Source organism: Anomalospiza imberbis, chromosome 7, assembly GCF_031753505.1.
Source record: "Anomalospiza imberbis isolate Cuckoo-Finch-1a 21T00152 chromosome 7, ASM3175350v1, whole genome shotgun sequence".
Lineage (NCBI taxonomy): Eukaryota > Metazoa > Chordata > Aves > Passeriformes > Viduidae > Anomalospiza > Anomalospiza imberbis.
Genome location: NC_089687.1, coordinates 18491812 through 18519135, shown reverse-complemented (window position 1 = coordinate 18519135; position 27324 = coordinate 18491812). Strand labels below are relative to the sequence as shown.

The window sequence follows — 27324 nt, the reverse complement described above, 5'->3', positions numbered from 1 at the left end:
TGCTAAGTTGAATGGGCCAAGTTAATGCTTCGAGAAGTGTTTTATATTAATTGAATGCTGCATTATATCCTTTTCAAAGTTTCTTTGATTTTCTAAAGTTGCCAATAAAGTTCTTTTTGTTGTTTTGAGAATGCCTTGTCAGTATTTCTCCTGTGGGTCTAACTTAGAGTACATGAACAACTGTAAGCCCTTTCCAATGGCTCATCAAGTGAGTTGCTTGAGGCCTTTAGAGCATTCAAACCTTCTTATTCTCTGGCTCAACATTTCTCTAAATTAGTGTGCTGGGTTTGGCTTGGAGACAGTTAAATTTCTTCATAGCAGCTGGTATGGTGCTGTGTCTTGGGTTTGTGTTGGACACAGTGTTGGTGATTCCAGGATGTTTTTCTTACTGTTGAGCAGTGCTCACGCACAGTAAAGGCCTTTCCTGCACCTCACACAGCCCTACCAGTGAGGAGAATGGGGCTGCACAAGGAGCTGGGAGGGGACACAGCCAGGACAGCTGCCCCCAGCTGACCACAGGCATATCCCACACCACATGGTGCCATGCTCAGCATACAAACCTGGGGGAAGAAGGGGGAAGGGGAGATGTTTGGAGTGACAGTGTTTGTCTCCCCAAGTCACCGTTACATGTGGTGCAGCCCTGGCTGTCCTGGAGATGGCTGAGCACCAGCCTGGCCATGGGAACTGGTGGATGGATGCCTTGTTTGGCTTTACTTGTGTGCACAGCTTTTCCTTTACCTACTGAATTGCCTTTACCCCAACCCACAAGTTTCCTCACTTCTACCCTTCTGATTGTCTCCCTCATCCTGCTGCTGGAGTGAGCGAACAGCTGTGCAGCATTTAATTGCCAGCTGGGGTTAAACCAAAACCATCAGTCACCATCAACCACCTGTAGAAGATTCCCCAATAGAAAGTAAACCAAACCCCAGTTCAGCCCCATTCACCCCCCCTTCACTTTGAACAAATAGGCTGATGTAGTACATCCATGCACTAACATCTGTCTGTGGTTAAAGCAAGCTGTGCTACCAGTGTGACAAGTGCCAAACAAGGCTGTCTGCTGATCTGTAGCGTCTCTACAAGGCCATTTGTTTCCAAAATACAACAATTTACAATAGTGAATGTGTGTTGTAACACACATTACAACCTCCTGCAGTTGCTTATTGCTTATTCCCTCCACAGCCATTGCAATGCAATCACAAAGGCAGGAAATAATTTTAAATTGTCATTAGAACAACCTCACAGAAACAAAAATCTAAACAACACTAGACACAAGACCTATCACAAAGGTAAATTCATAGCAAGGTAACAGTGAATGCAGCAAACACTTTTTGGACTATTACACAAGTAAGGGTCCCCACAGAGTGAAGAAACCAGTCTTCAAGTGCTTTATATTCCATATATACTACCTACAAAAATACAAAATACAAATAGATTTCCCAAGGTTCAACCAAAATTCTACCACATATTGCAGAAAGTTCTATTCGTTTGATAGTAAAAGCTAAATAGACCTAAAAATCTTTATGATGTGTAAGAACACTTTAAAATACAGCATGCTTAGTCACAAAGTATCCACATTTTCTCATTTTGCGGCACTTAACTGCATTCTCTAAAACAAATTATGATGAGATTTTTAGTCACTAGTGACGGATGTTGCTGAGCTAACCTGAACTACTGTTCAAACAATAAACATGAAAATAACATCTTGAAACAAGAGCCACAGATAAGAACAGGCATACAAAAAGGGCAGACCTTTCCTTGTAGTCAAAATTTAAAACCTGTATTTTAGAGATTACTTTAACCTGCTTTTCTCTGACAAGACTAAAAAGCACGTAAGTTGTTCTGGACTCACCCTAAGGTATGTCACTCCAGTGCCTTTGCCCTTGCGTGTTTATTTACATTGCCACTTTTCAGGGTAAATATACTGAAATTTACAAATCACTTAGAGCTTTATTTTATCTATAGACACTATACAAAAATCCAGTCTCCAATCCGCACACTGATAAAGTAAGGGTGACTAATGTGGATGTGAAATCTTTTGTGGCAGACTTTTGTTAGCAATCTCTCCCTACTAAAACATATCCTCATTCAGAATACCGCACTATATGGTGGATATAATTACCCATTAAGTGTGAAAGAACATGGGAAATCCAGCATGTTCTGCAGCCTGAAGCAATCTGTTCATTATTTAGCTCTACTAGCCTGGGTCAGCCACTGCCTCTCGCAACTGTTTGCTTTCCTGTCTACTTAGACCAGAAGATGTTTTAGACAAAGAACGAACTGGAGGTAACTCATTGCTCCTGAGTTTGCTGCGCTGAGGGGATATCGAACACAGTTTCTCACACAGGACTAGCGCAGTCTTGCAGCACCACAGGATCTATCCAGAGCCACACACTGCACAGAAATCCTCTGAGACGTCTCCCATTGATTCCATTATGCCGGGGCCGGCTGGGGTGAGCGCTCCTCGGTCCGCGCCCTCCGTGCAGCGAGGCTCGGCCCGGCGCTGTGCGCCGGCACCCCCGGCCCAGCGAGGCCCAGCGGGGCAGACCCACACCACACCGAGGGGATCCGAGCCGACGGGCACAGCTGGCAATGAAACTGCTGGCCCAGCGGCAGCACCGAGGGACGGCCAAAACCCAAGGAGCCCTAAAGGGGTGCCGCGGGCCACCTCACCTCGCATCCCTTTACGCCTCAGGTGCCTCAAACGCCAGGAGAGACAGGCGGTCTTACAGGCGAGGATCCAGAACGTCTCCGCTGTGGGGACAGCCGCTCTCTCTGGGTGACTCCCAAACGCAGATGCCAGCGGGGTTTGCTGTCCTCACCCAGAGCTCCCGGCTCCTGGGCTGGCAGCGGGTGCGCCGCGCTCCACCGCCGCCTCTGCGCTCGCAAACACGCACTGCGCTTGCGGCTCCTCACCTGAGCCACCGGTATTCCAGCGCTGCCTGGCGCCTCCCAGGCTCGCCAGCCGGCCCCGCGCCGGCAGCCGCCACCGCCAGGCACGCCGGGCCCCCGCCCTCCATGGCCGGCAGAGAGCGCGGCGAGCGGCGCTCTCCCAGCGCCGGGGCGGGCTGACCCCGAGCGGCTCCCGCGGCCGCTCCGCCCTCCCCGGGCCGCCCGGGCGGGGCCGGGACAGCAGCGAGCGCTCCGAGCGGCGCGCACAGCCCGCGGGGGATGCTGTGGGGACACGCCTGGCCATAGCCCGTGTCCCATGTGTCTGTCGCGGGTGTTTCCAGTACAGTACAGCTACAGGTTTGTTTACAAAACAAACAACAAAGGGAGAGGTCCCCAAGGAAAAAAAAAAAAAAAAAAAAAAGGTACTGCTTGCTGTTTGAGGCATTTAATAATTTCTTTCTTTGTGCTAGTCTTCTGATAAGCACAAACCCCTCTCAGACATATACTGAATATTCTCAGTCTAAGTCAGGCAAATACATTACTTATGTTCCTGCAATTTTTTCAAGACCTTTCCCTCTGCAAAACCAACCAAACCAACATGAAACTTGTCCTTTAATTACACCTTTTGGATTTTGTATTTTTTGGATTTTGGGTTATCTCATCTCTGCCTATCTTACACCGTGCCCTGACAATTGTTTTCTTACACCTGAGGTGAAAAATCTAAGTGAACACTGCAGCCTAAGTGCTCACTACAGGAGAGTAACAATACTCATTTTTAAAGTGAACAACCTCAACAGACCAGCAGTGATTGAAAATTGTGGAGGGAAGGGACGAAAGGCATGCACCATCTTACTGCTCTGTTTGCAAGTGTTTCTCCTGGGGTGCAAAGCTCGGAGTTCCACATCCCACAGATTCCTGGGTACATCTGGTTTTCCCAATACTCTTCAGAGGTTCTGATGTAGAATGCATATCGGCACATCTATGATGATTATTAGAGTTTGTGCCTTTAATTTGTTCAGTGTAACCTTCATGGCATTACTTTAAATTTAAGACAGAGAAAATCTCTTCTTAGAAATAGCACTCAAATATGATTGCTACCTAAAAATTTGGCTCTCATGTCTTATCATAAAATAATAAATTATACTTAGAAAATAATGAGATAAATAATTTTTTTCTTTATAACACAAAGATAATTCTTCACTTCAAATATAAAATATAATTGAAATTATACATACATTGCAGCCTTGGTAGCTAGAGACTTTCTTTAATATCTGTTTTTTTTAGTTGTCTCAGAATACCTGATATGAAAAGGGATTGAAGCATCATGAGCTTTTAGCTGTTGTTCCACTAGAATCCTGAATAGGATTAATAACCTCAAGAGTGTAAGTTCAAATGATGTTTAAGATCTTTCAGAAAGCATACAGCTTAATTTTTTTTTTTACTTTTCACAAATCTATTTCTAACACTTTCTTTATATTTTACTTTCATAGCACCTCTTGATATCCAATCCTTTTAGTGGGAAAATAAAAAACGCAGACAAAACCATTAAATACAATAAAAAATGAAGTCTTTATTCTTTTGGCTCAACTGTAATGTGGTTTACTGTTCTTTATGGTAATAGCATTTTCCTGCATGCAGTTCACTGACACACAAGTCAATATTTTTGTAAAAGGAGGAGTCAACATCGAATTTTTGCTTGTGTAAGAAACACAAAATGTCCTGAAGTGATCAATTATACAAGTTTGCTATTTAATTCCTGTGGAAAAAAAAAAAACATTGTGGATCCCATATTATATTTAGAACAGTTCTAGTGCAGCATGAATCAACAAGAATAAGAATAGTCTATGTAAACAAACACTGGTAAAGATTTCATGAATAAAAAGACTACCTTGTAACTTCTGATGCAGGCAGTGCTAGAATCTTAAACAAATCCTCCTCACCACATTTCAATTACAAGTTATATCTATTTGGAAGCAAGTGCATTTTGGACTCAGTTTGAAACTTATTTCACGTTAAAATGTGTGCAAAAATACAGTACTAATAAAAAAGCAGAAACCTAAAGCTACCCCATTCTTTCCTTTGTTTCTTATTTTGTGAAGTTCTTGAATTAAAAAGTGCTATGGATAGAAAGTAATAAAAGTGACAGTAACATCAACCTGAAGATAATTCTCATTTCTTATTTTATGTACAAAACGCTGAAAAATAAAATAAAATGGTATTTTTTACAGTATTTATATTTTCTTAGAAAATTCTATCCATGTAGTTTTCAACAGATTAAACAGTTTGCAACATATCCTGTACAGTCTGACTATGCACCGTACAGTAGTCACCTAAAATTTTAGAATGCAAAGCAAGAATCTCTTAAATAACTGCAAACTATTGCTTGATGTCGTGGAAGAATGATGACCAATTGAACAATTTATTTCACTTAACCACTGAGCTATGGCTTCCCATATTAGACTCTTAACAGTGGAAGGAGTAAAATTACAGCAGCAAAGGCAAGATAAACATGCATCAGTGATAGCTTCCAAACTGTCTATAATGGTACAGAATACTTCATATTAGCTGTTGAGAGATTGCAAATTACACTTAATGTGGTACATATTTGATGCAATAAATATTGTGCACATGTCATTATTTGTTTGCTCAAACATGCACCACGGGATAAAATAACTATTTACATAGAGGGTACTTTTTTAATCAACACATACAATGTCAACCTTGCTGAGAGCAGAAGATGGCTAAATGATACTGCAGGGTGAAGCAGAACAACTTCATAATCCTTATGTTTTGCAGGTTTTTGGTAAACTCAATTTCCCAAGGTCAGGTAAACTGTTTTCTGCAGAAGAATACTTAGAAGTGGATGCTATGTCCCTTGGTAAAATATTTATGCAGAGATTGTTCAACTATTTTTAAATGACTTATGAAAAAATAAAACATCTGTTCTATTATTGTAGACTCTATGGGACTTTACAGGCACATTAAGATTTGTCTGGATGAGATACTAGATGGATACTGTTATTAAGCACCTCAACATACAGAGCCACCCTGAAACATGGAAGTAGTCAGACTGCTGCTTTGTGCGACGTCATGTTTTCCCATGCATGAACTACAAGTGCAGCATGCCTTCATGCAAATCACTTCTGTTTGTACATTATAGAGAATCCGAGAGTAGAACACCTGGTCCTCATACCCCCTTCCCCAACATAAAACCCATTTACAAAAATAGTCACATATAATAGTAAACAACCTGTGAATTAAAAAATGATAAGTTCACCAACACTGATTTTTGTAAAAATATGGCAAATGTGACTGTTGAAATGCTAACAGTGGATACAATTTTTGTACTGTGTGTTTCATGTTAAACACATAGATTCATAGGTTTGCACCTTTTTTTTAAACTGGTCCCTACAGTCTGGTTGGCCATTTTATCATCTCTTCAGCAGTGTCAGCTGGTACTAAAAACAACAACCTCCTGTCAAGATGTTACCCTGTTTTACAGAGTTGCAGTTTGATGACGAGGGGTCACTGTCTTGCTATAGGCACTGACCTTATATATATATATATATAATTATATATATATCTATATATGTAAAAACTGACAGTTTGGCATGTACCTCCTACAGGAGTCCTGTTGACACAAATACATACTTTTTCAGGCTGTAAACAGTTTATTACAAACAGCGTTCTATGTTACTTTTTACTTTCCCTGCTGTCTTTACCTTTATCTTCTTTTTCTGCCTTGTCTTTTTCATATTTATCCTTGTCTGGCTTTGTTACACTGTCATAAGAGGGTGGGGAGGTTGTGGATGGGGTCATATCTGTTTTTTCAGGAGTAGAGTTCTCATTTAGTTTATCCATAATCATATCTTCTTTCATGGGCAGATCATCTTCCTCTTTACCTTTATCCTGACTAAATATACATGATACTTTTTTGACTTTTTGCCTTAAGAGGTGACGTCTGTAAGCACGCTGAATGATGACAGCAGACACTTCCTCCTGCTTTCGTTTCAGTGTGGTTGTAATTGGTTCATAGGAGACTTTGGAAGGATTGGCTGCCATAAACCGATCTTCCATCTGTATTCTGAGGGCGTCCATCTCCCCACTTTCCCCCAAAACACGCTTTGTGAAAGCAAACAAGATGTCAAGGCAATGAATTCTGTCACCGCTCACCATGGGCAGATCCATTGCAATAAGCTGGACTTTGTTTGGTTTTGCTATGAGAAGAGGTGGATCTAATGAAGCTGCAAAATCTGATAGTTTACTGAACTCTATGAATTGTGTTGCATCGGGATCAAACTTCTCCCAGACTTCATAAAACATCTCAAAGTCATCCTCGCTCAAGGGCTCAGCACTTTCTTCAGTAGCAACACTGAAGTTCTCCAAAATCACAGCAATGTACATGTTCACCACTACCAGGAAGGATATGATAATGTAGCTGACAAAGAAGAAAATCCCAACAGAAGGGTTGCCACAGTCACCTTTCACAGAGCTCCCTGGATGATCTTTATGGGGGTCACAGTCTGGCTCCCCACTGTTGAGAATTGGGGCGAGCAAACCGTCCCAGCCAGCGGACGTGGTGATCTGAAACAGGCAGATCATGCTGTTGCCAAACGTTTCAAAGTTGAACATGTCATCAATCCCAACTTCCCTCTTGACATAGGCAAAGTTGGACATGCCAAATATCGCATAGATGAACATGACCAGGAAGAGCAGCAGCCCAATGTTGAACAAAGCAGGAAGAGACATCATCAAAGCAAACAGCAGAGTGCGGATTCCCTTAGCGCCTTTAATGAGGCGCAGGATTCGACCGATTCTGGCAAGCCGGATGACTCTGAATAGTGTGGGAGATACAAAGTACTTCTCAATCATCTCAGCCAAAAACATTCCTAGAAAAAAAAACAAGTTAAATCAGTAAAGAGTGTTATTACATTTTAAAACCACTGCAAAAGATATATTCTACAAGGTTTGTAGAACTTTAAGAAGAGTAGGATAGACAGATTTTTAAGAATTAGCCATTCAGTTTTTTTACAAAACCTTTGTGTTTGGTATACTTTTTTAGGACAAACGGATAACTAGTGTATGTATATTAGCAAATGCTGAGATTATAGAAATACCCTTTTGTTTAATTGTAACAAAAATAATCTCAGTTAATCTGAGGAAAGATCATATGCACAGTAGTATTAAAATTCCATGTAGTAAAGTTAGGTTATTTTAAAAATATGTGTATTTTATGAGAACTGCTACTTCTTAATCACACATAAAATAACATGAACATGTTTATTACTAATGACACAGAAATTTCAACCGTAAACAAATGTCAAAAGTTAAATTTAAAAGTTTGTCATAATTCACAGAAGAATAAAAGACTTGAGCATTGTATTATGTGCCTCAAAGCAAAAAAAAAAAAAAAATAGCTTTTTTGATACAAAAATAGCAGAACTGATTTGCATATTAAGGAGTATTTAAAAGTTAAAAGCCCACAATTTTTATTCAAGTTCTCTCAAGTTTGCTGCTCTAGATAAAGCAAAGATTAGTGTAGTCATTATTTGTTACTACATCTGCTTCAACTGTGCTTCTGTAGCGCTCACTCTAGCTCAGGCACAAAGCCTCTCAGGATCAAACAAAACTGAAGTAAGCAAAGGGTTTTACCCTGCTGTCTGGGATGCATGCATCCACTCTCATAATAGTCCCACACAGATTTTGCTGTTGTATTTTGGATGACTGGACTCTTTCACCTGCAACAGTCACTGTAAGTTTATATCAAAATTGCCTTTCATGTATGCGTAGGAATCACTACTAATTTCAGAATATAGATCTAATTCAATCAGTAAAAAAGTAGGAGTGTATGAAACTTCTTGTTAAAAAATTCTTAGCATACTTTTCAGTTATCTTAATGTATAAGACATTCTAGTGACAAAGTTGAACCAAATTATAAATAGATTTTACATGCCAAAAATATTTCCATGTTCACAGAATTAGACATTTCATAAAAATTAATTGCTCTTACCTACTATGGAGAGAATCACAACCACAAAATCAAAAATATTCCAACCTATAGTAAAGTAGTAATGACGAAGTGAAATCAATTTCAGGACAAATTCTCCAGTGAAAAGAACAATGAACACCAGGTTAATCCAATATAAAATGTTTTCCATCTCTTCACTCTGATCATCTGTTTCTACCATCATTGTGACCATGTTAAGGCAGATAAGTATCATGATACTGATATCAAAAGCTTGTTTTGTTACAAAATCAAAGACCATGCCTTGGAATTTGTTCTGTTGTAGCAGAAGAAAAAGAAAAAAAAGATATTTCAGATTAATAAGGCTTTTCTTATATCATGCAATTTTTTGCTATGACTTATTTCAGATAATAGAAAAAGTCCAATTTTTAAATAGATGTAAAAATAAGAAAAAATATTTTTATTCTTACTGCTGGTCGAGGTATAGGCTTTTGTGGTTTCTTTGAACCCAATTTTTTCATGGCATTGTAGTATTTCTTCTGTTCTTCAGTCATAAAAATGTCTTGACCTCCAAAGTAAACCCAAGAGACAAAAACTGGTTACAATCATGTATCTTTATTGATTCCTTATAAATAATACTAATGATCACTCTTGTTCACATTCTCATCTGTGGGAAAATTTAGGACAGATGAAAATCCTCTTTTATGATTTTTATAATAAGTATTAAGCTACAGAAAGTATTGAGTTTGGCAGCTGGAACACTGATACCCTTTCAGGCAGTGTTGACAAAACACAAAGACTAAAGAGGGTACGAATAAACATAATACAATGTTTATTATCAAAGTTCAGAAATCTGTAGTTCTGAGCTCTGTGACATGAAGGTAGCACAGCAAAGAGTTCTTATAGCTACATTTAGCTATTTCAGTGGTTAGCCTTTTTATGAGTCAATTAAGGCTTCAGTTTCAAATCCTTATCTTTACAAAGATGACATTTCACTAAGCATGGAGAGTCACAGATTGCCACTTGTCCATCAAACCCTCATCAAGCCAAACTATACGCTTTAGTAATTTAATGTATTTACCATGCAGCGCTCTTAACTAATTTATCATTTTAAAAATGTATGAATGAAGTTGTCATCAGTGGACCAAAAATAAGAATTTTTTATGTTCTTTTCAGAATAACAATGAAGTACTTATCTTCTTTTTCTGCTGGTTGAAATTGTCTATGATGACACCAATAAAAAGGTTCAAGGTAAAAAATGATCCAAAGATGATAAAAATGACAAAGTAAAGATACATGTACAGGTTATCTTCATACTTTGGCTGATCCAAAACCTGAAAAAAGGCATAGACATGACACATTAGTTTACAGTGAACACAAAATACCTGCTGGATAGAATATAGGGCTCTATCACTGTAACCTTTGGTTCCTATGGTCAAATCCTGATATATATTCCAGTGATCTTCAATCTACAAGAAGTTACATTCATGAAAAAGGACTTTGCTATCAAACCTGATATTTCTTTTTAAAAAATGTAACTGGCCTGTACGAATGTAGAATAAACACTGAAAACACAATTGGTTTAAACTAGTAAAGTACAGACAACCAGAAACACCAAGTTTTACATCTGCAGAATTTTCTGTAAATCTTGTGGAAGGCCAGTGTTGTGGGCTTGTGGAGATTTCACTGCTACAGGCACTTAGGAAACTGCATAGGATTGTGGAAGAGAGGCATCCAAGCCATGTTTAGACTAAGCATATTTTCTTGGTATAACTATGCACTGTCATTAGACTACAACAGGACTCCTGCTGTGAGTGCAGCTTTCATTAAAAAAAAAAAAAAAAAAGGAGCTTTACCAGTATAGTTTATTCAATTGTCTACTTAGAACTAGAAGAAAATTTGCATCAAGGGAACTAGGGGCAGGCCAAAGTGTAAGAAAATGCACAGGTCTAATTAAAAATAACACTCTGCCCTAAAGAAAGCAGTCAGGCAGCTTGCAGAGCACGATGGAAGTCTTAACTATAAATAAGATCAGTATTACAAAAAAATAACCCCTCTCTGTATTGGTGTCTGTTTCCAAATATAAAGAATTGCTCAATGCATAATGAGAGGAGGAAAAGGTATTTCATTGCAATAGGTGTGTTGTAGGATTGAGGAATTTTGATTCAAGTGTACCATAGAGAAAATGGAATCCTTTAGGACTGCTCCTCTGCTTTCCTCATTTCTTGTATTTTTCCCATGGTTTCCATTTTATTTAACTCCAAAATTATAGTAACTCTTTGTTCTTTCATTTTTACTGTAATTTCTGAAAGATGTTAAAATTACATTCTCAAATCTTGGAGCTCATACAATCAAAACAAATGGATTCAAGGGACCATACTTACATTACGAGAATCCACAGCTGCGTACATGATATCCATCCATCCTTTAAATGTAGCCTATAAACAGAGCACAGGTGTTTAGGTCACACTTTTCCTGGAAAATGGCTTATCAGAAGCATTTTTTAGGAGCTGAAGACTAAGTGTCTTTAGTACTCATCATGAAAACCAGCAGAGTAAAATCCTAATAGCTGACCCTTACCTTCTATTATATGTTTTATTCATGTAAAAGAATTGCAAGCCAATTCTAATATCTGACTATAGAGGAGAGAGCATCCATTAAGAACTTTTGTCTATTATTAATAATATCTGATGTAAAAGTTATTTTTTCTGTGCATGAGCATTAGAGCTTTACTCGATACACATTCAATGCAGCTAAGGTGTATTTGGTTTGAATTACATTTTTTTTCTCATAGTCAGTATATCCTATAGGCTTTGTGTTACTTCTGTAGAGTCATGGATTTATCCCACACTTCATAATTCAAACCAAGAACTGAGAGACAAAATTTATAAATTAAAAAAAAAAAAGTAAAAAAATCTTTTTCCTGTTACAAGTAAACAATAGAGATATAGAAAGACAAATAGAAATTAAGGACTTAATTAAGTGGTGACTTACCACTTGGAGCAGAGAAAGGTAACCAAGGCCTACATTGTCAAAGTTAACCTTCACATTCTTCCACCGGGCAGTTTCATTGTTTTGTATGAGCTCCTCACATTGACTGAAGTTGTTAATTTGGCTGATATCAAATCTCTCATCGGTTGTAGTGTTAACACAGTAGTAAAACTTTCCAGCAAATAGATTTACTCCCATGATACTAAATATCAGCCAGAATATAAGGCAAACAAGAAGCACATTCATTATAGATGGAATTGCTCCTAACAGGGCATTCACCACAACCTGGAGTACAAATGACACCGAAGAGAGACACTGTAAGAACACAGGCACCAGGATCTTACAAATGCTTCATCAGCCTCTCTTACATGTAACATGCTATTAAAATTCTAATATCTGTGTTACACTTCGATTGTTGAGAGTAACAAATCAGAAAAGCAGTATAGAGAAAAGACAAAATGCCAAACTTAATTAGAAGGAAAAATACAAATAGTAGCAAATGGTAGCTTTAAAGAATGGGTAAAATGGGAACCAGTAAAAAAACTTTAAACAAAAAAGGAAAAAGAAGTATTTATTATTTTTAAAATATTTACTTAATGTATATCTGCAAAACCATAATAATTACAATCACTGATTGAATCAAACAAACCAAATTTTTAATACTACATGTTCACTGGATAAATCCAAACAAGTTGAAATCTATTACTAAGTAAATTTCTAATTGAAATTAACTTTGAGTCTTTTTAAAAATAAAACCAAGTGATGTATGAATGTTCCTTTGGATGTGTACATTTAGAATTAGAAAAGTAGAAATGTTCAGACCAGGAAAGCTACTGAGTATCTGAACACACCAGAGCTGTTAGTGTTCAGGCAACTGGCAGATAAAACTTGAAAAATAGACTTGATTTAATTCCCAACTGAATTTTGAGAAAAATCAGCATTCAGGAAAGAAAAATGTGAAAATGAGTTAATGTGCGATGATAAGCAATGATTAAAAACATGCCAGAATAAAAATAGAACACTGAAGAAAATAAAATCTGGGAGAAAGTAGGTCCATTATGAATGAGAATTATTAATTTAATGATGGAATCGATGATGCTAAATTAATTAATTACTATTTTAAATCTCTCTGTAAATAACTCTAAGAATATAAAATTTGTTAAGTATAGAGCACTGCTACCAACTTTGCCAAAACAACTGAAGCAAATCCTTAAAACTTAAAGTTTGCTTTTTTTAATGCAAAATACTAGCTATTGCTTTGATAGGCTTTTTTATACTTCATTTAGCTTATATGATGCAAGTACCAGGGCAGATCCTCTAGCATAATAAACTAATTGTTCTGTTTGAAATACAAATATGTAGTGAAGTTCTATGAAGTATTTTCGCATTACAAAGTTATATCTGCAACTAATACCATCCATAGAATCAATGAATTATAAAATTAGTGATCCAGGTAGATGGGCTTTCATTCCTTGCCCTTTTACAGAAGAGAAAATAAATCCTTTGAATATTAGATAGGTGATGAACCCCCATCATGTGTACTATAAAGGAGAATTGGGCTGAAGGAAAGGAGAGATTCCTGTTGTACTTTCAGGGCCCCATTCCTGTCAAAACACTACCTCTTTTGGGTAATACATACTTTGGACAACATTTCAGAGCCTATAGGACTTCAGTGAAATTGTTGTTATATTTAAATTTAGGAACTGGATCAAATGAAGTTGCTTTCGATGTAAACTACTCAATGGCTCTATAAGAGCACAGAATGGTGCATGAAGTCCAAATATTCCATGCTTTTTTGTTTGTTTGTACCTTTTTCAACATATTGTAAATAAAATGTTTTAATAAGTGGTTATTTCTAGTGGGGAAATTTAAAACAAATCAGAATAGTTTCTTAATCATACTAAAAATCTCCTTAGCAATACCTGTTATAAATTAATAAGCAAAAGTAATATAGAAGTTTACAAGTCAGCATCTGGGTTGAGAGGATTCCCTAACTGATGGATAAATCTCTTCTGACTATTTGAACCATGCTGTCTTATGCGGACAAGCTTGTACTCAGCACCGTGAACAACATGACTGTAGGAGGCCATATGATGTTGCTTGACCTAAGCAAATGAACAGTCTAGTAACTATGCTGAATTAGTTTAAATTGGAAAATCATGTACTCACTTATTTTTACAGCACTTCAACTGGAATAATAAATGGCAAGATAATTTTTTCCCAATTTGGGAATATTTTCCAAATATATTAGGGTTTTTTTTTTAATTGAAAGTTATCTCGATTCTTCTACTCAAAAATGTAAGTAGCTTTCTTAAATGTAATAATATCATCCATCAGGAACAATTCTTGAGATATAAAGGGATAGTTAATGAAGTGAAAATATTTGTCCTCGAGCTTTCAGTCTCAGTACACCCAAGAATTCTGTTCCTCTTTGTGCTGCAGCTGGAGGTCCAGTCATGTTCCTTCTTTAATTGCTGGATTTCTACAGCTGACCTACTTTCTCAGGTAGTAGTCTGAGTCCTGAAGCTATAGAGAACCAGCTTGGGATACGAATCATTTGAAGACACTCAAAACGTACGGTTGAGCATCACTGGAAACACTGATCCCGACACCTTCCAGCTTCCACTAGTAGTAAGTGTGTGAGAAAAGGGGGCTAGGCCTGACAGCAAATGAAAGCAGGGGAAGCATAAGAAAGACATCAAACCCCTTGTTTTCTAGTTGAATGAAAAAGGTATTAGTGCCTAGCACCATATAGCAGTGAGTGATACTGCTTGGGACAGAACATGGACAGATTAATTATATTCCCAACCTATTTTAATGAAGTACCAAGTGCAAATTAAAGTATAACTTTCCTAGCAATAACAGTGGTGGGAAGATGCAGGGAAAAAAATAATTTTTTCGTAGAGGCAATTTGTTTGTATTAATCACTAGTTTGCATAGGCACAAGTCAAAATCCTAGAGAATAGTACAGTGTGTTAAAAATTGAGTATGCATTGAACGGGACTTCCTGCTTGTATTTGGGAAGTATAATGCTCAGTGGAAGTTAAGTGTCCATGCAAATATATGCATTGTACTGTACTCTCATATTTTCAGTTCATACATGATAAACACCAATGGAATGATTATGTTATGAACAGACATCTTGAATTTCCATGTAATAGACATTAAAATGTTCTCATACTAACCTCTTCATCAACTTGAGCTACTGTATCTTTAAAGACACTAAACTTGAAATTAATTACTTTAAATAAGGCAAAATTCATTACATCCATTGGAATATTTCAATGGTTAATTGCCTAACGAAGTTATAGATCACATTTCTAGTCTTAAGTAATCTAACTTCATCTACTACTTTTTATTGCATTTTTTGCTAAACTCATAAATCTTCTCCTCATCTGGGTATTGTACAAAGAGATACAGTTGGCAGATCAGGATGAAATCCATAGGTAAAGTTTACACCAACATGGAAGCCATGGGATTGACAATTACCTATAAACTTTCATGACAAGGTTATTGGGTTTTTCCTTGTAACAATAAATTGCCACTTAAGCAATTTTATACAAAATTTGAAATATTTTTATTTTGGGTTTTTTGTTTTGCTAGTCGTTGTCATAAAAGAAACCCCAACAGTTAATATGATTTTAGGGAGATAATACTGATGCTTTAGACAGGCCTTACCTCTGATATAAACATCCCAAATTTTCAAATTTGCTTTAGCAAAGGTCCAGATATTTTTTGGAGGCAAAGAAATGCTATTTCCTGTTTGAATTGATCACATTTCATCAAAGCCCATTTCCTTTTTCATTGAAGTCTCTTCTCTTACTTTCCACACACAGAGAGCATGACATTTTGTTCAGAGGCTCGCCATTTTGTAGTTGACTTACAAATTAGCTAATTAGCTCATCACCTGGGGTGGCAAAGAATAGTGATCGCAGGAGGGAGCTCACCCAAGGATCCCTTTTAGCTATGGCAGTAGGGTTCCAGTTCAGGTGCATCTGCTGATGCCCACTATGGCAGTATGTCCAAAAGAGACAGATGGACCCTGAAGGTGTAAGGCAGATATCTTCCTGTGGCTGGAGCTAGAAATATCTACCATGTCTGTTTGTTCACTACTACCCTTGAGAGAAAAATTTCTAGAGCTTTTGAGTCATGTCTGAGTACATCAGGTCTTTTTCCGTTTCAGTGCACTAATGAAGTGATTTAAACTAACCACTGTGAATTTGCACTGAGAACGTGCCCTGTTGGGCAGCTGAGGGTCTCAGCTGTGGGAACTGATACAACAATAATGAACAGCTGGGGACAGTAACTTCTCAAATATACCAGCAAAAGTCTAGTATGTTTTCAGGCTGCTTAGTGCTCTATAGATTATAATCAACATTTTACAATCAATATGGAAAGCAGTAAGCAACCAGAATTCATAAAACCAGCTCCATCTCTGATATGCTAGAAAAGTTTTCTTAAATAGAATGCAATGGTTCTAATATGAAAGAGAGAAGGTATTTTAATAGTGCTAATTTACTTATTAACATACAAATTAATGATAAAACTTTTAGTTCTAAAAGACATTCCCAATTTATATATACAGAATACTATGTAAAAGATATAGACTATGTATGATAGTCTAAAATGGTACAAAATACACATGTGAATGCATACATGGATGTATGTGCACACACTTTTAAGAGGAAGTATTGGAACTTTTTTTAACTGTTCTGACTATAGTAGGATGTGTTTGTATAGGATAAATTCAGTAATATTGCATAGATCCATGCAGTTGATAAATCCTTGGGCCCTCCATGAAAATATGAAAAGGGGAAAGGCCAAGGAGCCTAATTAAGTGTAACAATATGTGCAATAACACATGAATTCATATAAGCTGATGAAGCCTTTTGCTTATATGTTAGTGATAAACGTGAAATATACAGGATGGTAGTGTAGCATTTCTGCATGGATTGGTCGTTGATTATTCTGCATGCATTGTTTCTGTGGATGCATGCATTATTTCAGATTCTTTCACGTTGTCTTACCCTCATCCCTTCAAATCGCGACAAGGCTCTTAGAGGTCTCAAAGCTCTTAGTGTCCTAAGGGATTTAATCGCACCAAGTTCTGAGTAGCCCAAGGCATTAGCTGTTAAGCTAACCAAAGAGACCTACACAAAAACAGAAAAGCAATATTGCTCATTCATCTTTATATCCTTCTGATACATATGGTGGGAATGATGTGTGCCCTGAACTTCTCAAGAAGATTCAAGGCTGGACCTCTTTCTCCAGGAAACTCTCTATAATGAGGAAAAATTTTTATGTCAGACAAAGTAGAATAAAAGGATATTCTAGGCACCTGTTGATGAAATCATGTTGATAGAATGGTATAAAAGTGCCTTCTATAGTCACATAAACCAGTCAACATTTGGTGGGATTTAAACAAATATGAAGTCACATGCAAAACCAAAGCACCCAAAAGCTGGGTGAATTGAAATGGACAATTTAGGTCAGGACTTCCCATGATATCTTCAGAACTTGATGAGAATGTAAATGCTCTTAAAAACCACATCCAGACCTTGCTTTTGGTCAAATGGAACTTTCTAGTGTCCAGAAAATCTTATTCAACAGCCATAGCTACCAATGCTGTTCAGATTTAACAGGACTAATCAAGACTGAGAACCAACTGTTTGTTAGACAATGGTAGAAGCTTCACTGTTAGGGATATCCACACTTCATTACATTCCCTGTGACTCCTTTAACCACTTCATCAATTCTGGCTTGCATAACGCTGGTCTGGTCTGCAGGCAGATGAGTAAATAAACTAGAATAGCTGTAAAATAAATAATACAATTATCTTTCATCAATAATCCTTGGAAATGTATTTCTAATAGCCATTGGGAAGGAGTGGCCCTAATAAATCAAAAATAAAATAAATCACCTTCTATTTATGTCAGTTTTATGCCCTTCCCTTCCATCCTTCCTGCTCTCTCAATTCCTTCATCTACAAATTGTTCTTTTTGCTTTTTTATTTCAATACCCTGACTACAGATTAAAAAGAATGCTTCGGCTATTATTTTTTTTAATTAAAAACATGCACCAAGGTAAGGTTGACATGAAAAACAAATAAAGCTATTTACAAGGTTCACAGAAGTACCTAAACCACAGATTATCAAATAAGAATTAAATATTTGTTGATAAATACAAGTTCTACTGGTCATGGCAATTTGCACTTTGGTGATTGAGCCAATACATGTTTTACAGAGGTACAGACTCAATCATAAAATACTGTATGAGCATATAGTCATGTCTTATAATAGGATTTACAATTCTAGTCTGGATTTACAAGGTATAGTGTTTTCCAAGCTCTGTGTAGTGAAGACCGCCACTGTAGTTTTAGGGAGATATTTAGCAATTTCTATAGAATTATGGTGCTTTCATAATGCACAAATAGGTGACTTAAGACATACCCTTAACTTGCATTCCATGGGAATTACATCTGTGGAACTGAGAGGTAAATCAGGCTATTGGGGATGGAGGGGAAATGAACATCTGCTATATGGTCAGAGATCTGTAATCTTCCATTTATGCTACCTGGCACTTTACATACATTATTGGGCATGTAGACCTGAAATTACAATGCACTTCTCACTAGGTCTCTCTCAGACAATGTGTATCTGCTCCTTGGTATTGCAGCCTTTGGAAAATCATATGGGAACCCATTCTAAGGGGGGGGTCATCTATAGTTCTCTAAACTGTCTCTTTGAAGTCACGCCCATGATACAGTGAAAAGTGCAAGGGTACTGAATAGTACAATGGAACTGACAATACCTAGCAGTATTTTTCTTTCATATTGCACAGAGTAAGTGACAGGACAATTACAGTAATTCATTAGAATATTAGAAACAGTTTGAGAAATTGCTTCCATATACAAAAAAAAACTGAAGAGGATGAACAGCATCTTTTCTATACCACCAAAAAAATAGTAAAAAGCATAATTTCAAGAAAGAATTACAACTTCATAAAATTAGAAAATTTCAAAAAATATTTCTAGAGAAATAAGTATATACAATTTTTTTTCCATTCTGAACAGAATTATAAAACATACCACCCCAGCACTTAAAATAGAGTTTTTGTTGAATAGAACAGACACCTTATCCTGAAAATATAATATTCTTTTTTTTTAAGCCTGTCGTACAGGACATGGAAAAGAATACATACATCAACAATCAGGAAGTCCAGCCAGCACCATGCATTGGTGAAATAGGTTTGAAAGCCATAAGCAACCCATTTTAAAAGCATTTCCAGGATGAAGATATAGGTGAAAACTTTGTCAGCATATTCCAGCATGGTCTTGATAGTTTTACGTTGCTCTATATAGATATCTTCAAATGCCTGCAAAAAAGATTTTTGAAGATATAATTAAATGTCTTCACAATTTGCAGTGTCATATAGAAATGGCCAGGAAAAAAATTTGAATTTAAAAAATATACATGATGATAAAGCATGTATCTTTCCCTCAAGTATAACTTTGGCTTTCACTTAATACTTTGCATAAAGATGGCTCCAAACAATATTCATCTTTTAGCTGAGCTGAACAGCAATACACAAAATTTACTGTAAGACCACTCTTCAAACTTCATTGTAATTTCTCTCCATGGATAATGTTTGTGTGGCCAGGTTTTGGTAGTGGAGGGAGATAGAGGGGTGGCATCTGTGGGGAGCTCCTAGAAGCTTCCTCCATGTCCAGCAGAGCCAATGCCAGCTGGCTCCAGGACAGACCCACCACTGGCCAAGGCCAAGCCAATCAGGAATGATAGTAACACCTCTGTACAAAATATTTAAGACGGGAATAAAAAAAATATTGCACAGGTGGAATTGCAGGCAGAGAAAGTGAGTGAGAATATGTGAGAGGAACAGCTCTGCAGATACCATGGTCAGTGGAGAAGGAGGGGCAGGAGGTGCTCCAGGCACCAGAGATGAGATTGCCCTGCAGCCCGTGGTGCAGATCATGGTGCAGCAGCTGTGCCCCTGCAGCCCATGGGGATCCACAGAGATCCACCTGCAGCCCCTGGAAGAGCCCCACGCTGGAGCAGGGGTATGCCTGAGAAAGGGCTGTGAACCTGTGGGAAACCCATGCTGGAGCAGGCTCCTGGCAGGGACCTGCAGACCATGGAGAGAGGAGCCCATGCTGGAGCAGGTGGCTCAGTAGGACCTGTAGGACCAGGACTGGTTCAGGCTGTGCCTGAAGGCCTGCACTCCATGGAATAAGGACCCACATTGCAGCAGTTTTTGGAGAACTGTTGCCTGTGGATAGACTCACATCAGAGAAGTTCATAGAGAACTGTCTCCCACGGAAGGGACCCCATGCTGGACCCCATGAAGGACTCCTCTCCCTGAGCAGTGGCAGAAACAATGTATGATGAACTGCCCATAATGCACATTCCTGTCTACCTGTGCTGCTGGGGGACTATGTTGAGCTGGGAAGCAGGGGGAGATGGGGCGAAGGTGTTTTTAAGATTTATTTTACTTCTCATTATCCTGCTCTGATTTTGTTAACAAATTCAGTCAATAGCCCTAGGCTAAGACTGTTTTGCCCATTACAGTATTTGATGGCTGATCTCCCCCAGGCCTTATCTTAACCCATGAACCCGTCATTACATTTCTTCTCCCCTGACCACGTGTAGAGTTACAGAGCACCTTTGGTGGGTACCTGGCATCAGCTTACTACAGATAGCAAGGGTCAACTCACAACAGATAGCAAGGGCCTATTGACATTAGGATTTCCTTTGTGGGAGTTACAAATTTATATTAAAATTATATGAGCGATTTAAAAATGACTGTGTGATACAGCATTTTTGAGGAATAATTGAAACCAAATTATGCACACTAACTCACAAAGCAATCCTAAACAGAGATAACTGTCTTATCAAAAGAAAATGCATACATTGACAGTGAACCACTGTGCATGGGCCAAGTGCAGAAAAATATTATATTCTGCCCCTGCTATGAGAAACTAATTACTTCAACACCTATTCAGTGCACCTGATTTAAAACCAGTTGGTAAAATATCTGATGGAATTGTGTTGGCACCTTCCTCCTTAGTTTGATAATTTGAATTGCTGCTGATAAGTTCATAGCTCAGCTGTGTTTTTATTTAAATGTGTATTAAAAGAAAGAAGCTATTAACATCAATATTAAGACATGTGAACACCAGTCTGATAAAACTAATTTCTTATTTCCATTAACACTACATTTTGAACTTGCCAAACAAATTGTTTCACAGACCACAAGCAAATTCTTACATGTCCTACAATATATGCCAAATACTTGCAGATATATATTTCCATTAGAACATACATTAATTGGATATCAAATTCTAATTTGTTACCTGTAGCTATGTGTTTAACTGTAATTTCAAATGCTTGCTGTTTAAAATCACAATAGTCACAATAGTTCCACACTTAATTTACCAGAGCACCGCTGCTGAGAAGAATCATGAAGACTATGAAGGTCTCAAACCAGTTGTGTTCAACAATCTTATAGCAGGTTTTCCTAAGATTCCACCAGATTTTCCCCTTTCCTTCTTCTACACTGACTTGACAGCATTTGAATCTCCGTACACACCCTAAATGTGATAATAAATTTTGAGATGTCAGAATAAAGTAAATATTTATTAGGAATCACAATGAATGGTAATCATTTGACTTATTTCTTATAGTGGTAATTCATTAGATCCTTATAATTCCTCTTTGAGCATTTTTGTTTAGTATTTGAATTTAAAGCTTCATATCTTTTGCAATACCTTCCAAAGAAAGAGAGAACACACAGGAACAGTAATCTCTGGCAGAGTTGCTAATACTCTGAAAGAGTTGCTAATACTAACAGATATTACAACTATAATCACTAAACTTTTGATTTTGAATAAAAAGAGAATCCTGCCCAAGTCTACACAACTAGGTCTATTTATCTTGCCTTTGTTTTGCTTTGCCTACCTTCTGTAAAACAAGCTTCTGGCTCTAGAACTTCTTCAGGTTCTGCTTCTGGCTGTTCACCTTCTGGAGGTAGTCCAATATCAACTGTGCTGCCTTCTGATGAACTGGATGCATTCAATTTCTGTGAACAAAACCTCACATAATTATTTTTTTCCAGTTTTATCATTTTGAATAGAAATTTATGTTGGAAATGTATATTAAAATATTTTGAATGTATTCAGTGCTGTAATACTAAAATAGCTTCTAATCTACAATCTATAATGCCAAATTGCTCTTCTACAGGTGAGGTCACAAGATTAGAAACTACATAATGTGCATTTTTCCTATTGAAAATATTTTGATATTTTCATACAAGGAATTGCTGAAATTACTGGAGTATTTTCTGAGCCACACATAAGAATTTTGAAGTGAAATTTCAGTAAGCTAAGAATGGGTGCTTTCCACATTTTGTACTGTTTGATTATTCCAATCATGTGGCTGCATTTTAGGTTACACTTCAGATAGCATATGTTAATACAAATAAATTTCCAACATCATGACCAAACCAACAGCAAGCTGCACAGATGTATTTTCATGTCTCAAGTAAATATTATTCTAGCAAGTCTGTAAAAAGCTAAATCTAAAGTTTTAATGTAATGTTTTCATTATATTATTGACATGAAAACACATGTTATGACTTTTATGGGATAATTTAATTATCTTTATTTCCAAAAGAGCAGCACATTACTTTAGGAGCAGTAGCTGATACTTTGCATACTCACTTGCCAATGCATTTTCTGAATTTATTGTGCATTTTGAAACTACTTATTACTTTGGTACAGTACACATAGATGTCCAATTACTATGAAAGGCCAAAAAAAATTTGAATGACTAAAGTGAAAACAAATGCTTTTAAAACAATACTGTAATAAAATAATATTGCATCAATAAATCATAGCAATACTATAATCCAAACCTTAAAAATTATTCTTTCACACCATCATATGATATTGGCAACAGACAAATATGAGTACTATAATCAGTAAAAGTAGTTTGATTACAGCATTCTATGACTCTTCTAATGTTATCACTATATGGAGTATAACATCAGTAAAATGGCTGCATTGATAAGTAGCTAATCTTACAAAGGGAATGATGTAAGCAGATTTAGAATAGAGTCTATAGGGAATTAATATTAGAGGTGTTCTACGATAACATTAAAGATACATATTTTTGCTGTCACTTAAATCTGAAGTTAGAGGCATTATTCCTTTAAAGCATTTCTGAGTAGCTTCAAAGTCTATACAGTTTTTTGTAAAGGAACTGTAAACAGTATTAGTCTGTGGATACAGAAAGTAACTTGAGACATTAATGGAATTTTACATAGCAACAAGTATTCAGTATGTTCTTCAAACAAAAAGATTCATTCCTCTCTCCCCCATTCTGATACTATTGAATCACACTGACAATATATTGTATTGTGATTCTGACATAAGCTTTGATTTTTGTGTACAATGGTTCACTATAGAGCACATTTCAGAGGAAGGCTGAACAAATAGAAACATGTATTGGAGGGTGTATTATGCACCTAATTTCAGTGATATCTGCACACCCCTTTCATCTATGCTTTTTTGAAATTCCCAGCTTGGACATTTATGTCTCATATTTCTGCATGAGATTTAACATCTATTGAGGTCAGGTCCAATGTACAAGGAGATGGATGCACTCTTTTCTGCAGATTATTATTGAAAAATATGTTTGAATTATAGATAATGCATGGCAGTTTGATCATTGTGGAATACTGCCTCTAAAATGGAGAAACTAGAAAGTATGGAATAAATACCGTAGTCGTCAAGTAAGGACCACAGCATTTAAGCATCAGTGGAAGTCAATCATCAGTTTGAGGAAAAGCCAGAAATACCATAAATGCAAGGTACATTCAAAAAAAATTACATATTATGTTAAAAATCACCATTTATCAATACAATATAGTAAATAATTTTAAAACTGAGAAGTGACTGTTTTTATTACATAGTGTTTTCTTAAAATGTTGCTTGCATCATTCCAGTCTGGAGAGCATTTCTAGCAGAATGCTGTAGTAGTAGCAGAGCAAACAAAAATTATGAACTGGCTGAACCGTAAGTTTGAAAGACCTACTGTCCATTCTTTTACAGGAAAATGAAGAGTTCAGTGACTCAGATATTATGCAGTTAGTTTATTAAGCAAAAAAGGGTAATGAATTCCTATTACTGAAATTGCTTAAGAGTAACAGTTAACTCAACATGGAAGATTAGATATAGGTACTATAAGGAGAGATCACAAATATCAGATAGGTAAAATATTATCAGTGGAACTGTAAATTATCAGGAACATCAAAAAGACAACATTATTTATGTGAGGCACTATGTATCTTTCAAATCTCTTCTCGCTAAAAATCTGCTATCCTTTATTTACAGAAGTGTAACAATAATCCCAGGAGTTAAACTGAACAGAAAAATCCTAAATTGAATCAACAGCAGCTGATACTTGAAATGCAACAATTAGATGCCTTATCCCACTGAGAACTCAGTTACTCTTCTGCTGATGCAACAGAGTATTTCCTTAGCATGCTGCTCTATTACCCCTGAATTTGGCCCCAACCAGATCAGTATATAAAGAAAAATATTATAAAAATTATTCAATAAATTCAGTCTGTAAGACTGCATCATCATTTGGGAAAGAATGAAAAATAGAAATTTTCAACAGTATAATTTATTTTTTCATTTTTCTTCGTTATTTTTAACATTGAATTTATTGCATGGCATTTTGTACAAAATTTATAAAATTTAATATGCATTAGAAACAGCTAGAAAGATTTTATGATACAACATATCAAGATTTTATCGAATCAATTAAGTTCAGTATGCTAGGAAAACTTTTCAGCAACATTTACGTATTTCCATAGCAAACTTATGCTCTGGTATAAAACAACTGACTCAGGGACTTTGTACTGATTTCTATGTATTCAACACAACATGACCTGGCAATGGATCATGTTATTACTATCATGTTTGTCCATGCCTTAATACATAGGAAGACTTTTTCTAGCACTTACTGTGACTTACCAGTGTTCACACATATGGAATCCAGCTGGCTAGCTAAACTACCCCAACTGCAGACACTGATATGTTAGGTATGAGTATATATCCCAGTTCTTTATCTAAGCATATCTGAAAATTTCTTTCGTACCTGGTAAATTGTTCTCTGCTTACCAGCATTACAAAAACTGGATTTAGGCAATTTACTTAACAAGTATATAGCTTTTTAAAAAAATGAACCTATAGAAACATGATAATAATCAAACCCAAGCATTAGCATTGATCTAATAGTAAGTGCATTTTAAGCTTTTTGTTATACCATGAGTCTAGATTTCAAAAGGATTCAGTCATGCAGATTATAAGAGTTTTATCAGGATCAAGCATTAGACACTCTTTGAGAGTTATGAAGATAGAAATTTTCTGAATAGTATGCTAAGAGAATTATTCTCAGAGAAATCTGTTTTTCAAAACCTTCGAATGTACATACTCTACGTCCTTTTTGAAGAAAACAGTAAGAGCACAAAAGTAGTTACATGTTCCTAAAGCAGCAGTATACTGATTATCCTAGAGATTTAAATCACATGTACCAACAGCCTTGCCAGTCATGCTTTAGTCGGCAATAGAGAACAGTATGAGATACAGATTACAATTCAATTTAGCTTTCAAGATAGGAAAGCAGCTGGCCTATCAGAGAAGCATAGCAAAAAGCAGCAGCCAAGATTAGGTCAGGAAGTTTTTGAAATAATTACTTTCTGAACCTTGACAGCAACGCATAGATTCATACAATTCTGCTTCACTTACAGTCGGGCCACTTCTAACATTTCTTTGTTTGTTCCAAAGATGATTATCTGAGAGTAGCTGGACAGCTCTTAGCTTAATATTTTTAACAAAGCCTGAAATTTGATGATTGCGCAGGATGCCACTAGTAGATGTTGAAATCATAATTTAAGGGATTGAAGGAGCAAAGAGCAGGACAGACACAAGCAGGGAGATGGCACCAAGAGAAACCACCATTTTGATTTTCCTTTCAATTTCCTTTCCTCCCAAATACCTGTGAAAATGCTAAACAATGGAAATTAAATTGGTTTTATTTTCTCAGTGCTGTGTGGATGTCAGTATGAAAATAAAATGTTCTGTGGTATAAATGGCAATATTATATCCAAACTATCCAATCTTTTTCAGTATGGCTATATAAACTATAAAATCTTCAAAGTGGTAGATATCATTGTAATTCCACTGGTGTAATTAAGTGGAATCTGGATGTCACTCTTTCTAGTGCTTATACAGTTAGGCAGAATAACTATAAGTACAAAAATCCAGAACACTGTAAATCAAAGCAAAACCATTTTGTGGTAATAATTGGTTGCAAATAATGCAAAAAACCCAGTATCTCTAAATTATAGTCCACTCTGGACTTTATTGATATTCACAATTCCTTTGATCTATTTATTAATGAGAATTTATTAAATGAAAATATTTGCAAAAAAAGTTGTATGAAAGTAAAAGCATTTTAAATAGCAGGGGAAATATGCTCCAGTGGGAAAAAGCTCTCCCACCAAAACCTACTTTAAAAGGCTCTTTAATTCATACAAGCAATAGTGAAAGGATATTTCTGAAATAGAGTAAGGGGCTGCTGTTTGCAAATATTAATTAAGTAAACTTCAGTTAACTCTATCATTAACAACTTAATATCATCCACAGTGAATCATAATATGCCAATACAATGTTACCAATTCACAATACAAAGCCTGAATTCTTCAGAGTATCAAGAGATTTTAAATAATGAATATTTTTAAATCAAAATACATCTTATTAGAATAATTATTCTTTACAAAATATAAGAGGAAAAGCTCTGGAGCAAGTATGATTTACAAAACTGAAAGCAGCAACTGTGGTGTTGTAAATATTATGGCATTGTTTAATAGGTGAGATGTAAATCACACTGAAGCTGAGGAACTTCCAGACATTTTGATCCAAACTCAGTAGCTTGTTTACTTGAATGCTAAACTTTATTTATTACTGATGAGATGAGAATAACTTTAAGTTTCTCAAGGCAGACAATTTTAGCTGTTTGGGGAGGTAAAAATTTTTTGACCATAAATTAAAGAGTTATAATAAGATTGAATTGGGCCACATCTTGCAATCAGTGTTCTCTTTGCACCTCTACACCTAAGTGTGAGCGTAAGTAAGAGCAGAACTGATCTCTGAATGTTTAACCAGCCAAATAACAGTTTTGTATGAATTCTTTCAACCAAATTACGGTCACATGCTTTGACTGCAGAAATTAAATTAATTTCATGCTTAATGGTGCTCCAAGTACTGCATATTAATCTCCAAAATAACTAAATGCTTATACAAGTACTAAAGAAAAGCACTTCTAAAAAAAAAAAAAAAAAAAAAAGAAAAATAAAACCATTACTATGATGAGTTTGCAGGTTACCTCCATTAT

The 27324-nt window shown here is 36.4% G+C and overlaps 2 protein-coding genes across 14 annotated transcripts in view; both read right to left on the bottom strand.

Annotated features, from left to right (window-relative positions):
- The window catches only part of CSRNP3 (cysteine and serine rich nuclear protein 3), a 99672-nt gene extending 96862 nt beyond the window's left edge, over positions 1 to 2810 (bottom strand). Inside the window, exon 1 of one of the 2 annotated variants that reach the window (XM_068195743.1) lies at positions 2671 to 2810. The gene's annotated coding sequence lies outside the window, so the exon portion shown is untranslated. The remainder of the gene's footprint in view (positions 1 to 2670) is intronic. The other variant, XM_068195744.1, reaches the window with a different exon arrangement.
- Positions 2811 to 4439: 1629 nt separating this feature from the next.
- Positions 4440 to 27324, bottom strand: part of SCN2A (sodium voltage-gated channel alpha subunit 2) — a 75828-nt gene continuing 52943 nt past the window's right edge. For 11 of the 12 annotated variants that reach the window (XM_068195726.1, XM_068195733.1, XM_068195735.1 and 8 more), the window contains 10 exons: positions 21820 to 21940; positions 21298 to 21452; positions 19046 to 19219; positions 16873 to 16995; positions 11849 to 12130; positions 11239 to 11292; positions 10051 to 10188; positions 9325 to 9429; positions 8900 to 9170; positions 4440 to 7778 (listed from right to left, as the gene is read on the bottom strand). In XM_068195726.1, coding sequence (XP_068051827.1) covers positions 6583 to 7778; positions 8900 to 9170; positions 9325 to 9429; positions 10051 to 10188; positions 11239 to 11292; positions 11849 to 12130; positions 16873 to 16995; positions 19046 to 19219; positions 21298 to 21452; positions 21820 to 21940 — 2619 coding nt within the window. In that variant the 3' untranslated portion in view covers positions 4440 to 6582. The remainder of the gene's footprint in view (positions 7779 to 8899; positions 9171 to 9324; positions 9430 to 10050; positions 10189 to 11238; positions 11293 to 11848; positions 12131 to 16872; positions 16996 to 19045; positions 19220 to 21297; positions 21453 to 21819; positions 21941 to 27324) is intronic. The other variant, XM_068195732.1, reaches the window with a different exon arrangement.